The 14,930-nt window shown below is 35.4% G+C and overlaps 2 protein-coding genes across 2 annotated transcripts; both read right to left on the bottom strand.

Moving 5' to 3' along the window:
• Window positions 1-312: 312 nt before the first annotated feature.
• On the bottom strand, window positions 313-5,742 carry LOC100252664 (vacuolar-sorting receptor 6). The gene is made up of 13 exons (XM_002275426.5): window positions 5,130-5,742; window positions 3,183-3,875; window positions 3,010-3,098; window positions 2,848-2,917; window positions 2,672-2,755; window positions 2,497-2,573; window positions 2,322-2,403; window positions 1,640-1,722; window positions 1,495-1,558; window positions 1,265-1,393; window positions 1,007-1,110; window positions 778-902; window positions 313-684 (listed from the first exon to the last, which is right to left on the bottom strand). The coding sequence occupies exons 1-12, from the start codon at window positions 5,437-5,439 to the stop codon at window positions 783-785; spliced, it is 1,905 nt and encodes a 634-aa protein (XP_002275462.3). The 5' UTR covers window positions 5,440-5,742; the 3' UTR covers window positions 313-684; window positions 778-782.
• A 4,275-nt stretch (window positions 5,743-10,017) lies between these two features.
• Window positions 10,018-13,642, bottom strand: LOC109123055 (disease resistance protein RPM1). Its single transcript, XM_019221916.2, has 2 exons — window positions 13,413-13,642; window positions 10,018-12,622 (listed from the first exon to the last, which is right to left on the bottom strand). Exon 2 carries the CDS (start codon window positions 10,878-10,880, stop codon window positions 10,176-10,178), a length of 705 nt encoding a protein of 234 aa, XP_019077461.1. The 5' UTR covers window positions 10,881-12,622; window positions 13,413-13,642; the 3' UTR covers window positions 10,018-10,175.
• Window positions 13,643-14,930: the final 1,288 nt, after the last annotated feature.

Genomic DNA, 14,930 nt, shown 5'->3' with positions numbered 1-14,930 from the left:
AGGTTTTGATATTATGTTAAACTATCAACTTAAGCTGTCAAGTAAAATTTGATTTTGGCTACAACCCTAACATCCTACATAAAAAGGGTATAACTTTAGCTGAATGATTAGGGAGATGAGTTTCTGTTGATGGGATGATATGGATGCAGAATCCACCTAGACCAAATAGCAAACATGGAGCCAGTGATGCGATGAGGACCCTGCAGTGCCCCAAAATCTCCAGCTAATCCAACTGCAACTTTAGGCTTGATAGCTGAAGCCACTCGGTTGGAACAGCAGCCAAAAATAAACCCAAAAAACTTAACATTGTAGTTCAGCCAAAGGACTCCAAACTTGAAGATTTGGACGCGCATGCATGCATGCAGCTTCTCATTTTATATATATATTTTTTATTCTTTCACTTTGTCTGTTCGTATGGATTGTCATATAAAACCTTATTATTCGCTACACTAGATTTGCATCTCAACAATTTATCTACACGAGGGAGAAGGATTCTGTAAAGTAATTCTGTGTATATGGATGACACAAAGTCCTAAGGTGGTATGGGAGAAGGAGAACTTGGCCATTTCCAGCTGCATACAGGAGTTGTAAGATTGATCTGAAAATTTACAGGCAGCACACTTCATTCCTCTCGTGGAAGCTTTCGCGGTATCCCATTTGCTTCTACTTTCTTTTCTGCAAATGCTGAATGTATATACATGAAGTCAGTTATGAAAACATTTGAATTTTGAGCATGAGGGAAATTGATCTGCCCACAGAGAGAAAGGACCATCATACCTTCCTCATACTGATGAGCCTGGTCGCAGAGCCTGGGCCTCGGTTGGGACTTCGTTGTTGTTGTTGTGGTTGTCAAGAGGCATGTACTGTGACATGATGGCCATGATCTCTGAGTCCATGTAAGACTGCAAGAAGATCGGTTAAGTTTTTGTTGTTCCAAGGCAAGGATAGAAGAGACTGGTATATGAATATGATGAATATATGATGAATGCAATTTCTTAGACATTACCCGGAGCCTGTATTTGTAGAATATATAACCAGCTATACCAGCACCCACCAGAGCAGCTAGGACCAAGAAGCCGAGGGACCATCCGAATTTAGAACCACTTCTTTCTGTACAATGGAAGGACAGGTACCAATCAAACATCTTGTATATAACTCATTGATGAAAGGGTACATCTTATTTGTTTCAGGTTTTTCCATTCTTAATTATGTTGCCAATTATGCTATCTACAATTATCCAAAAAAAAAACATGTAATGTCTTACCAATACAAGTATCTTGCTCCATTATGTACAGAAGGTTGCCCTTACACTTGCAGTCATATCCACCCCATGTGTTCTTACAAGTGCAACCGTCACATTGACAAGCGAGACGTTCCTTGCATTCATTAACATCTGTTGAACACAAAAAAGGAGAAAAATTAGGGATGCTTTTGTTTGAGATCCTGAATACCTAAAAGATGTTGCATAAGCGAGTCATGGTAAGTGAACTGTACCTTCACATTTATGGCCATCTCCTTGGAAGCCATGTGGGCACTGACAGCCAGTTACCTCAGAATCCTGTATAGTATCAACAAAGAATGTTAGTAGGATGGATAAAAAAGAAAGGGTAGCAAAAGAAATGGGATGATGACACTGAACTGAGCAAGCTGAGAAAGTTTTTCCATTTTTGGTGTCTGACCAGCAACCTCCATTGTTCATCGCGCACCTTGCAGGCCCGAAAGCTGTCAATCAAGGAGAAAAAGTAAGCATCTAATGCATAGACATGATAGTTCATCATACAAAGGTAAAAATTCAGTTGTAATCCGAGCGAACAGCATGAACAAATTGAGCATTTCTATCCTAGCAAAGGCAAGGATATAAATTTGCAATTTCAGGTACCTGGTGGAATATTGGCCAAGAAGATTAAACTATAACATTTTTTTCAAGATTATGGGTGGCTCAAATAATATATCAAGAGAACAGAGGACTTGGATTTTTTGAATTAATAGTCATTTAGATTATACTAATATCCTCAAGCTTGTATGTTTCTGTTGAAATTGACCTGTCATCTTTTATGGAAAAGATGGGAATCTTCTGGATCAGGGTAGAGTTGAAGGCCTGAAGGACAGAACAGCATGGTTGAAGTCTAGCGAATTTACCCTAACCCGACCTATTTTTTCAGCAGATTGTTCATTTAGAAGGAGGATAATCTTATGCAGAATCAAGGAAACCATTTTTGCCATATGCAGGTGGAGGTTGACTTGGTAACTTTCTTTTGTAGACACATCATATGATAAGAAAAAATACATTTTCTCTAGTATCTTGAAGGGGAGAAAGGTACCTTCACAAGAGACGTAACCATCTCCTCTGTACTGAACACCATCCACAACTGGGCATTTGCAAACTCTTCCCCGATATGTGTCCTAACCAAATTTGAGATCCCAATATTAGCAACAAATAAACAATGGGATTTTCATAAGTGTTCATTGCAAAATGTTACAGTCTCTACTATGTACCTTGCAGGCAGTTATGTTAGAACGTGAATCGTGCCAACAGCCACCATGCCTTTCAAGGCACTCATTGGTCTCAAGATCTGCAGAAACAACATAAACCCAAAAAAGAATCAGTGCATTCCCAAATTTTGAGTATTAGTCATCAGTACAGATTAGAGTATGACAGGGGTAGACTTACCTCCACTTAAACATACTTGAGGTTCAGTGGTCTCCTTAAATCCAGCGCAAATGGCCTTCAGCACAGCAGTTCTCTCCAGTTTTCCTTCAAGGTACACAAATCAAGAGCTTCAAGATTCTGATGTGGTAAAAAATTGTACTACAGTGTTGGCAAGATGGTAATATTGTATAACAAACCTCGGTATTGGATGTTATTAACAACCAGTGTTGGCAAGATGGTAACATCACCACGAGATCCTCGGCCAACCTAAGTTTCAACAAAAATGAAAAGAAAAGAAATGAGGTAACATGATGCTGCAAATCAGAAACAGCACAAGGAGAATAGGGAACAAGTATTACCTGGAGTTCTTGCTCGGTTTTCAATACCTCATTATCCACATCAGCTTCAGGATTGCCCATGCATTTTTTGATCTTGTCAATAGGCAGATCTGGTGGATCAGATTACTAAAACTATTAGCAAAACAATACCAACGTGATGCCATATTATAGCAAACACGAGAGGTAGCACTTACCAAGTGATTTCATGACATCCTCAGCGCATTCTTTGCTATACCTCTTCTCCTTCATTGAACATCTGATATGAAAATCAGTGACATAGTCCCACCAAACCCAAGACCGGTTGCTCTCATTGGCAACCCTATGCACACAAAGCTGTCTCAAGTTCTCAAACACCACATCTTTTCCTTGGTACCCTTCTCCAAAATTTTGCTCTGGATCAGGTGCACAGTACCTTCCATGGTTGATGCATTGAGACTTGCATTGGTTGCTAAGGACAAAAGCTTGAGGACAGTACCAAGTTATATAATGTGGTGTGAATTGAGTGTAGCCCAGCTTCTCGAGAATCTGGGCGTGGCCCTTGAAGTTCTGCACAAAGTTCATCTGCTCATCACAACGAGTCCCACACTCATCATTGCTGTTAGTCCAGAGCTCATACTCGACCCTCTCATCTGGGTGGGGCATTGACTCTGTCCAGTCTAATTTTACCAAAACATCTTGACCTTTCTTCAAGGCCTGCTTCAAATTTTCACCAAAAGCTCGGTCTATTAAGGCTGATGGGATCCTAAGCTTCTCCACATAGCCGTCTGAATCAGTGCTCTCCTCTGGAGAATCCATGGTTATGAGAGGCTCATCTATGCTATCAGCCACTAGAACTGCTGCAGCTCCTGCCTGTTGAGCATTCCATGCCTTCAAGGCAAAGTAGCACTCTGAGAGTGCAAGAGAAAAAGGAAATTAACATAGAATTCAACCATGGAAGTCATCTACTGATAGTAGACTGGTCTTTTAATTGATTAGTCATCAAACAAGCTAATTTAAGTTTTGTATGATGAAAATCGAAACTTTGGATTAATGTACTTTTTCCAGATGTCATCTTGTATAAATCTAGAATTGGGTAGAATCACTCCTTTTTCCAGCGTATGCATGTATTGATCTTTACAGTTCACAAACCAACACTTTCCCACCTCCAACCCCAGAAAACCGAAAAAAGCAAAAGAAAACTGAGAAAAATATTTCAAACACAAGAACTGAAGACAAAGGGGGCAAATTGCAGAGCTATCCATCAGAGAAGACTACCTTCTAGCTTAAAGAAGGTACCAACACACATAAAAGACAATAATAGGAACTAGAGCTTGAAAAACAATGAGAAGAGAGACACCCACTTGACCAACAACTTCTAAAGACTCGTGAAATTATTCAAATAAACTGATCATTCTTACAAAAAATGCACAAATCTGTATTCCACTTGACATCATTCAAACAAGAAATCCAAAAGAGTATTTGACAAAGAAAGGGAGAATTGTGAAGTTGAAGGGAAGGTCCAAATACATGTCTAATTCATAATAAATGATGGATTACAAATATCTCTGATCTATCTTCTCTATAAAAGACAGCAAATCTGTTGCCAACTTACCATTGAGAAGTGAATCAACCAAAGCTAGTAAGCTATAAAAAGGGGTCAAAATGGATTGTCCCAACTAGCACTCCTGCATAATAACTCTACCAAAGGTGATCCCATTCAGGAATGGCTTCAAACACACCTATTACAATCTTTTCTACTGAATAACCAATTTGGTCCCGAGGTTAAGAATAACCGATTATACCAAAAGATGTGATCAATACAACCAGAACCACACCCATAACCCTAGTCAATTCGCCAGTCTGCTAACTTGATTTTGCTCACAGGAGATTCAAAGGGTTAAATAAGAGGAAAAACAGAGGAGATACAAGTGAGCATACAGCAAAATTCAAATTCAAAGCATCCAAAACCCAAATCCAGAAGCCAAACAAAATACCCATTAATGTAATAACTCCATACAAATTCAGCTAATATAAGGGCAAACGAAGAAGGAGAAGGAAAAGGCAAGATCCACCCATCACTGAGAAATGGATTCTCTTATAGTAATAAATCAAATTCCCAACAAACAAACAAGAATTAAAGAAGAGGGATGAATCTGGAATACCTCCACGGTCAAGAAGAAGAATAGTGGTGGGAGAGGAGCGAGACTTGAAGGGCTTGTCACCCTCAAAAGGCACACACCCAAAAGAGCCCTTTTGAGGATAAACAACAGACCCCACCATGGATCCTCCATATTCAGGAATACCAAAGTTCCCAATCGCCCCATCATGCTTTGAACGCATATCAAGGGGAGCCAGAACACTGATGCTGTTCTTCTCCACCACGAACCTCCCCCACGCACACCTCATCACCACCATACCCACCACCAGGAACAGACCCAGCTGATGTCTGAGACCCGCCATGGAAGAAACCATGCAGATTGAAGAGAGAGAGAAACAAGAGAAGAAACTACTCACTGCCCAATGCTCACAACCAACTACCCTACAGGTGGAGAGAAGAGAAAGCTCCAAAGACTTTGATTATAAGAAATAGAGAGAGAGAAGGGAGATATAGAAAAATTCGACGTTTTCTTCAAGTCTACCTTTCCTTCCTTGTATCTCTCCATCTCTGTGACGTAAAGGAAACGACAGTTAAGGCGGGTGGTGGTGGACGGAGTCAGCGGAACTACCTTTTGAGAGAGTTCCAACTACTTTCACCTCCACTGTTTCTCTATTCTTCATGAATCATGATGATTCCATATTTATTTATTTTAAAAAAAAATTAATATACCTTCTAAACATATTTTAAAATAATTTAAGGGTAAGACTAAAAAAATAAAAATATAATATCGAAATTATAAAAAAATTTAATTTATGAATTGGCTTTATTTTGCGTGAAGAAATCAATTTGGATCACAAAATATAATCCATGAATAAAAAATTTGTTCCATAGTTATATGCTTAAAAAAAAAAAAAAGATTATAATACTGAAATCTTTAAAATATTCAATTGTCATTTTCATTGTTTTTTAATTTGTTTCTTGGAAACTTTATTTTAGGTTTTCAATAAACTAAATTAGGTAAGATATCTTATTTTTAGATATTATATCAAATATATTTTCATTGGTTCACCATCTTTGCTATGGATTAAAATTGTCCTTTCAATAAGCCCAAAGGTTTCCATATCTCTAAAATAATATTATAAATCCAAAGTTTGACAAAATTTTAAAAATATTTTTAAAAGGATAAAAATTATTTGTAATCGCTCGAAAATGATTCTTCTAAACACATCTAAGAAAATGCTTTTATTAAAAATATTGACCAACATACTCTTAAAAAATAATATCATAGGTTGGTCTTTTTTAAGTTAGGTTTCCCTCGACTCACCAAATTGATTTTTTTTTTAAGCTCATTATAGATAAAATTATTTAGTAATTTGACTTGAATATTAAAGTGAAATACTAAAGGTCTTTTTGACAACGTTTTCAAAAATATATTTCAAACATAAGTTTTTGAAAACAATTCTTATAAAAAAAATCTTTTATTAAAAACAAAATTCTACTAAAAAAACTCAAATATAAAAAGTAAAATTTTCCATTACTTTTATATATTTATATATAATATAAAAGTTTTCATTTTTTTCTTAATGCTCTATAGAAAATATATAAAAACACCTCAAACATCTTACATTCTCAAGATCTGTTTTCAACATAAAATTGACCAAACATATGTGGAACTATTTTCTTTTTAATAATAATTTCCAAATAGGCCCATTTGTCCTCCTCTGAAAAGTTAACCCCACAAGGGGGTTGGAAATGAATGAAAAAGGGGATTGACCAGTAGTTGCACTTCCCTGTGGGTCAATGGAAATTTGGGTCAATGGAAAATTAACAAGGAGTGAAGCAAAATGTATAGTAAGAATTGGTCAATTCCATCACCCCCATGATGGAAACAAAACACACTTGCATCTCCATGGAAATTTCAGCACTTATTTCGAAGTATTTCACAAGTCATTTGCCTAGACTTTTCCCTTCATAATCATCCAATGAGCTCTTAACCTTGAATTGGATTCCACACCTTTACTTTATTACAAGTCAAGCTCCATTCATGGTTCAAGCTTCACTTTCATTGCCTCACATCCACCCATCTCTTAGCCATTCCTCTTGACCAAGTCATTTTTCATAAATTATATTTATTTTGGATTTAATTATGGGCGTATGATTGTATTTTTGTTTCTTAAATCTCGAAGTGATCGTGATATCTCAATCGAATAAGAAATAAATTTTTTCACACATTACAAATATGAGATTTTTTTATATGACGTGCTTTTAAGTTATAATGACCTATTTAAATAAAGTCGTGAAAACCTATTTTTTCAAAATTAAAATTATTTTTAACAAAAGTGTAATAAAAAATAATAAAATAGCACCAATATCTTATTAATATTTTGGTCTTCTTTATCAAACAATAAGACTAGTATTTCATTCTAAACATTGAAAAATCATCAAAACTTCATGAAAAACTACAGAAAAATGATGAAAGAAGTATGCTTACTTCTTATTGTATAATTATTAAAGCTAGAAAATGAAGATTTCTCTCTTTTTAGAACCAAAATTTTGCCATTAACCCCAGCTTTTGGGGCTTATGATTTCCATGGGATGATTCCGAGTTGAATATAGTCTTGGCAAACCAAATTATGACTAGTGATAAATAAGGAGATGATAATATTATGGCGACCTTCCTAGCTTCTTCAAAATATTTTCTCCAGAAAAGCCATTCTGAAGGTTCCACGTGAGCCCTCTGATATTGACCTCAGTGTAATGTAAAATGATGTCATCCTCCATGGTGAAAACTTCCTATTTGCTCTGATTTTTGGATTATATTTGGTTTTCAGAAATAAAAAAATACTAAATAAATAATTTTATTGTGTTTGATTTTATTATAAAAAAATATAAAAGAAAGTTAAATATAATTAAAATAAATAAAAAAATTATATATTTTTAAATTATTTAATTTTTATATGAAAGAGTTAAATATAAGAAAATATAAAATAATTTATTGATTTTAAATTTATATTTTATTTTTTTAATTTTTACTCTTCCTTACATCTTCAGTGAAACTTTTCTTCGAACCAAACATAGTTAAAATTTATGTGTAGGAGACTAGCAGTGTTTGATGGATGCCATATTCCAAGTCAAGGCATTGCATTCATCAACTTCATAAATTACTTATACATTGACTTAGAAATAAAAAATAAAAAATTGCCAGATCTCTTCTTTCTGTAGACCCAAACAAAAAAAAAAAAGGAGCCTATCAGTCAACTCAAATCACATAAAGCTTGAAAATCTACTTTGGAGTCTCGGACCAGCCTTCTCCATACTGCTGTTGCTTGGAAGCTCGGCATAGGACCCTTGAAAACATTGGTTTTAACTTCTAATGGATGCCACTTGCATGTACGGTATAGAACTAATTTCATAAATGAATACCATACGAGTCAATGCTATAAACAATATGAAAGGCCCCGCATACAACCTAAGATAATCTTAGTAGAGGTGGTAATTTTGATAGAAAATGATAATTACATAAATTTTAAGGGGTTTGGATTAGGTATAATCATGTTTGTATTGAGTTCGGGTTATATATAATCATATTCTTATTGTAATCATATTAAGTCTTAAAATTCTTTTAATAAATAAGTTGTATTTGGATTTGATTGATTACTTAACTCGTTTAACCGGTTTACTTCATGTCAATTGATATGTTTATTTAATTATGCAAAAATGATCCGTTTACTTAATTGTATTAAAATGACATGATTTAATCTATTTATGATCCATTTACTAGCTAACCTTTTTATCAGTATATGTTTAACTCACATAAATTTATTAATTTGATATAATTTGGAATTGTAAAAAATTTAAAATAAATTTTTAAATGCAAATATTAAATAATTAAAAAATTATTAACTAAGTATCCGTTTGGATACGCTTTCGATTTTCTATTTTTACTATCACAAAATAACAACCTTATATAAAATACAAACACTCTTAAAGACTTACATTCAAAAGTTATTGGTTTTAAAAACAACTTAAAAAATTGGTTAATTTCACTTATCTGGACTTGAAAAAAACGAAGTATTTGATAAAATTTCAAAATAATGCAAACTAAGTATATTAAATCCAATATAAAAAATGAGAGTGAAGTTGACATTTAAAAAAAAATGAAATATAAAAAAATTATTACTATCACAAATTTAAATTTTTTTTAAAAAAATTATATATATTTTTGTAAAAGATGTTCTACTTTTTATATAAAAGTAACTATAATTTCTATTTTTAAATATTAAAGCTTCAAATCTTTTAGTACTTAGGGTGTGTTTGGTTTTGGAGGAAATTAATTTTGAGATATTTAAGTTGAAGATGATATTTGAGTGAAACATTTTCCTCCCAAATGAATTGATTGTTTCCTATTCCTACTCAGTAAAATCCGAGTGTCTTTTTACTCGACATCAAATGGAGGCTGATATCATACTTGATGATGATTCCAAATATGATTCATAAGAAGATGGTGTGAAGTTAAAGTTTAGAAAATACTTTATCGTGGATGTTACTATTATTGGAAGCTCACAGATTTTAATCTTTTCCAAAATTTTCTATGTTAAGTCTTTGTATCTTTGTCCCTTATCCATCTCTATACTCTAAACGAAAATTTTAAGTGTGATTATTAATTAGTTTGCCCTGTTTAGGATAATGAATGTAGAACTTATAAGAGTAGCATGTGGCGTACTTTTATTGCATCAATTTTGCAGTGAAGGGGTAAGTGTGGCTGCGTCATTTTTTTCATAGATTCTTTAGAAGTATCCATTCATCCCCACTTTAGGTGTTTGATACATGACCGAGATTCACTTAAAATTTGACATTCGAGTCTTAAGAGTTTACAAATCGTATAGAATTGTAAGCCTAGAATTCATATTTCTTGCAAACTTGCTAGATCTTGAGATAGAGCAATCATGACATTTCAGATAGGGTCGAATATATGCATATCAGGTAGTAAAGGAATAGCAATCCAATAGTACATTTTGAGGAATTTGAAAGAAGCAAATGATGAATTCATGTAGTTATACAGACCTGATTCTTGATCCACTGCTGCATGTCACAGAAGTAGTATATATGGTCATGAAAGATCTTCCACCAACTGGCCCTGCTTATATGAGCCAATATGCGGAATATGGCGGACCAAGTGGCGAAATTTACCCCCGTTTTTTTCCAGCACGGTCACAAATGTTTGGGGCATATCGCACAGGTGCAGCTCTTGGAGGTCCCTGCACCTTTCGACACCTATAGGGACACACGCCAGCTTACTGCAGAGCGCTATGATCATCTTTTGTAGGTGAGGCAATGTGCCTTCTTGCATTATGATATACGTCAGCTGTTCCAATTTCTGAAGGTCTAATATCTTAAGCTTCTGAAATTTTTTCGACTTGAACACCAACTGGGTTCCAGTGTATGCATCAAGCAACTGCAACTCTGTCAGATTTGGGAGGTCTTGAAGAGCTTCAATCGGGTTATCTCGTGTGAGTGAAAACCATTTTAGGCATATTCTCTCCAGGTCATGTAGAGAAGATACCCACCGTGGAAACCTTTCCAAAGGCCCTCTGAGGTACAAGCGTTGAAGAAGGGGCGGTGGATTGGTCATTGCATCAAGCTCCAAAGGCTCCTCCTTATTAAGGGAGGTTACATTCAAGGAGTGGAGATTTGGCATCTTTTCAATTGAGAGGCACAAGCTGGCCCCATGTTCTTCTACTAGTTCTACAATGCCCAGCTTCCTCAACTGCGTAAGATTATCGAGCCCTTGTATCATTTTGTGCTTCTGACTCATTCTGTGCTGCCCACTCGCCTTTACAAATGATAGCTTTTGTAGGTTCTTCAATGCATCGATCCCCTTTGGTAGCAATAAACCAGCAGATGGCGAAGTTTCTCCAATTGTAGGACTGCTTTGGGTACCTTTGTTACCAGAGTCTGCTTAAGATCCAAGGTCCCGTAGGTTCCTGAGAGATTTGAGGATGCTCCTTATATTTGTATTCCTCAAACTCAAGTACCTCAAGAGCACAAGATCTGTAATGGCACTTGGAAAGTTTCCCAAAGGAGTGCTTTGTATGTCCAAAACCTTCAATAGTTTGAAATTCGAACCAATGTTTACCCTACCTGTACTGAAACTGAAAAAAGTTTGAACACAGGTTAAGTCCTGAGACACATCAAAGTTTCTCTTCTGGATGTATAGGCGTGGGGGTTTGTCAGCCAACTTTCCTTCTGGTCCTGCACAAACAGTTCAGAAGTTCTCCTCTAGTGAATTATCCTACGCATGAGACTATGGACTCCAACAGTTATTGGCCTTTCATCAAAGTCCATTTCATTTGCCTTTATCAGACTCTTGCCAATAAGCTCATTCAGGTACTCTTCCCCCACCTTTCAAGAGTCTTGCCTCTCTCCTCTGTTACAAATCCCTCAGCTATCCATAGCCAAATCAGTCTTCTTTGCTTAACTGGATTATTCTCAGGAAAAATACTCATATATAAGAAGCAATACTTGAGATGGTAAGGTAAATCCTTGTAACTTGCAGAAAACACTCTCATAATATCTGAAAGGGCACCACCGCTTCTCAATTCAGACTCAAGGCTATCATGTAATTTTTTCCACTCATATTTTGTTTGACGAGGCTTACTCCGCAAGACCCTACCGATTTCAATAATCTCAGGTGGTAATCATCACATTTCTGTAAGATGGATTTGGAGACTTCCTCCAAACCTGAAGGACATCAGTCAACTCCTGAGAAAGCTTTCTTATAGAAGAGTTGCTCAGCCCAATGCGGTGACAGAGGCTGAACCTTGTGGATATCAATAGAATCATCATCTCTGAAAGAATTAGATATATCGCCTCTTCTTGTAGTGATAATTATTCTATTGTCGTTACCATCTGGCAAGGCAAGTCTAATGGATTCCCACACATCTTCACCTCCTCGTACACGCTGTGGCCAAGCGTTGTCTTTCCCAAGCCAGCCATTCCCACCATGAACATAACCTTGAGTTTCTGATTCGACTCCAATGCCCAAGAAACCAGCTTCCTTTTAGGCTTGTCAATGCCCACAGTGTTGTTGCCCCTGCCAGGGATCAAAGGAACTACTCTCACATTAAGGTATGTGTTGGTTTCCGCACTAATGATCGCGAGCCTTGTGTTAATATCCTGTATCAGGTTGCTAATGGAGTGCCACATTTTCAAGTGGCGCCACACTGATTCTTGATCCCAGTGGAGTCTGAACAGGTCAAGAACATCCTCAATGGCATAAGCTTCTGTGCGAACTTCTTGAATCCACACGTTGAATCGGTTATCATATCTTTCCTTGCATCAGCATCTCTCATCATGGCTTCTATTCTCCACAGCTCCCTTTGTAACTCACGGACTCCATTCCTGATATTCTCCTGCAAGTTCCATTCTCTACTTGCAAAAGCTTCCAAGTTTTTGAAGAAGAAACGACACAGCCCTGTCTGCCATCCCTCCAGCTAGATCTGGGTTCATGCTCTTTCTCTTCACCTTGATGTTGCTTGGAAGCTTGGCGTAGGAGCCCTGAAAACAATGATTTTAACTACTGATGAATGCCACATCCAAGTATACTTCCAAAAGACTTCAGGCGTCAATGCCACAAATAATACGATCACAAGCATTAGATATAAATCAAGAAAACCAGGATTGTATTGGATCCTAGAGTCTTCCCCATTGGGAAGACTTCGAATATTTCCAAGCACACGGCTATATGTTATCATTTACTGCTCCCTCCAGACAATTTATTAACCTTATTGAATGACCCCATGCACTAAGGATCAACCTTCGAATAAGAAAACTTCAAGCTTGATGGAGATTTCTTGTGGGTGCATGATCCGTTCCCAAAAATCCACCAAGGAAATATTCAATCCTTTGCTTTGGCAAAAACAAGTTGTTGGTTTTTGAAGTTCCAATATTTGATGAATTTTAGCAGAAGTTAATTTTTTTTTTTGATTCAAACATGTGGCGGCACATTCATTGACTGCAAAAATACTAAATATAACTCTTAAATCGTGGATTTGCAGGCAAAGGTTGTGTTTTTCAGCCTGGCTCAAAAATCGTGGATTTAGGGTTCGTGAAATTTTTAAATCCAATGGCACAAAAGCAAAGAGACCCCTAGAACAGATCCAGAAAACACAGGGAGCAAAGAAAAAGCAAATTTTTTGGTTTTCTTTGGGGGTTTTGCATGGATTTTCTCGGAAATCAAACGAGGATGAATTTTCCCGGAAATCGAATGGGGGATGGATTTTCTTGGGGATCAAACGGGGCTTGCAGAAAAATAATAATAATAATAATAACATGAATAGATTAGTACCTGCGAGGATTGAGAGTGGCAGAGGAAAATAGGGCCTTTGGATTCTCCCGTCTGGAGGGCAACTTCAGGAGAGAGCTTCTTGATGCCCGAGTGAGAGAAGTGGGTGGCCCTGAGAACAATTTTCCTCTCTCCATATAAATAATTATTAATTCTCTATCTTTATTTTGATTAATGTTTGAAATATCGATTATTTACTTTTATGGGAGATTTGAACCTTGACTTTGCTTCAATCCCGGCTACCACTGAACTATGATGCTCTTTGATAATATATATTCAAGTTCATCATTAAAAAAAAACTTAATTTTAATTATTTTATTTTAAATTATATTCAATTGATTAATAAAAATATAAAAATTAATATTATAATTTTTTTAATAAGTCTTTTTTATATTATTTATATGATAATTAAATATAAAAAATATAAATATTAAAAAAATCATATATGTATTATCATTTATTTCATATTATTAAATATATTTGAATTACATAAATTATAGTTTTAATATTAAATGTATCATAATCTATCTCATTAATTCTATTCTAAAAAATTACTATGACTTCACTTTTAAATTTTTTATATTTATCCTTTTAATTTTGAATGTTTTTAATATAAAATATTAAAAATATAAATTTATTTTAAAAAACTAAAATATAAATAATAATGATAATAATAAAGTTTTAATATTTTATAAATTAAAATTAATTTGATAAGTGTGGACCCCGCATTTCGTGCTCATGCATTTCCCATTCAATGGTGAGCTCGATTTTTATTTAATTTGAAGAATGATTTTTATTTGTTAAGAAAATGACTTGGAGTCGCCACTTATTTTTGTTTTATTTTTAAAGGGTAAACAAAATAAGAAAGAAAAACCCTAAGTGTGACTCCTTATTTTGAAAAAGACGGTCTGTGAAAAACCGGATCGGGTTCGGAGGTCAGGTTACTTATCGGGAAGGTACGGTAAAGACCGTAGCACTCCTTTAAGTCCCTAAAGTCGGGTCTCTACTAATAAAATGAAGCTAACATGACAATCAATGAGAAAATCAAGGAATACTCGAATCGATCATGCACATATGAGTATCAGAATATACATAGAGAATAACCAAAGTGGAAGTGAATGCGTACCTGATCAGCAAACGGCAACGCGCTATGACAAAATGGGGTTAGTGCATAGTAATGAACATAAAGTATGTCACTCATATCACCTAACCAGATAAAGAAGCACCAATATCATGCGTGACATTATTTCAATTCCATTTTTATTCTAAAGGAAATTAATTGGATGTCGGGCCCCCACCAAAGCCCATTTTATTTTGAGTGAATTAATTTCGCAAATTCCATCACTTGGAATTGCGAAAATAAATTCACACTTATTTTAAAACATTTTATAAAAATCACGGAAAATTCAAATGTGGCTCGCCGGAAAGGAAATGGTGGCCAAGTTTTATTGAAAATCGGGTTTTTGAAGCCTAAGAAAAATGATAAGGATGAAAAAGGAGGAATGGAAATTATTTGGGAGA

This window comes from Vitis vinifera, chromosome 1, assembly GCF_030704535.1.
Source record: "Vitis vinifera cultivar Pinot Noir 40024 chromosome 1, ASM3070453v1".
Taxonomy (NCBI): Eukaryota; Viridiplantae; Streptophyta; class Magnoliopsida; order Vitales; family Vitaceae; genus Vitis; species Vitis vinifera.
Note: the sequence above shows the minus strand (reverse complement) of the source record. Positions and strands in the feature narration are given on the sequence as shown.

Excerpts from the sequence above, each read along its gene's own strand:
- LOC109123055 (XM_019221916.2), bottom strand. The coding sequence starts at position 10,880 with ATGAGTCAGAAGCACAAAATGATACAAGGGCTCGATAATCTTACGCAG.
- LOC100252664 (XM_002275426.5), bottom strand. The coding sequence starts at position 5,439 with ATGGTTTCTTCCATGGCGGGTCTCAGACATCAGCTGGGTCTGTTCCTG. Across the intron at positions 3,099-3,182 it reads GGATGTCATGAAATCACTTG|ATCTGCCTATTGACAAGATC; the intron begins GTAAGTGCTACC and ends CTGATCCACCAG. Across the intron at positions 1,111-1,264 it reads GGAGCAAGATACTTGTATTG|AAAGAAGTGGTTCTAAATTC; the intron begins GTAAGACATTAC and ends TCCATTGTACAG.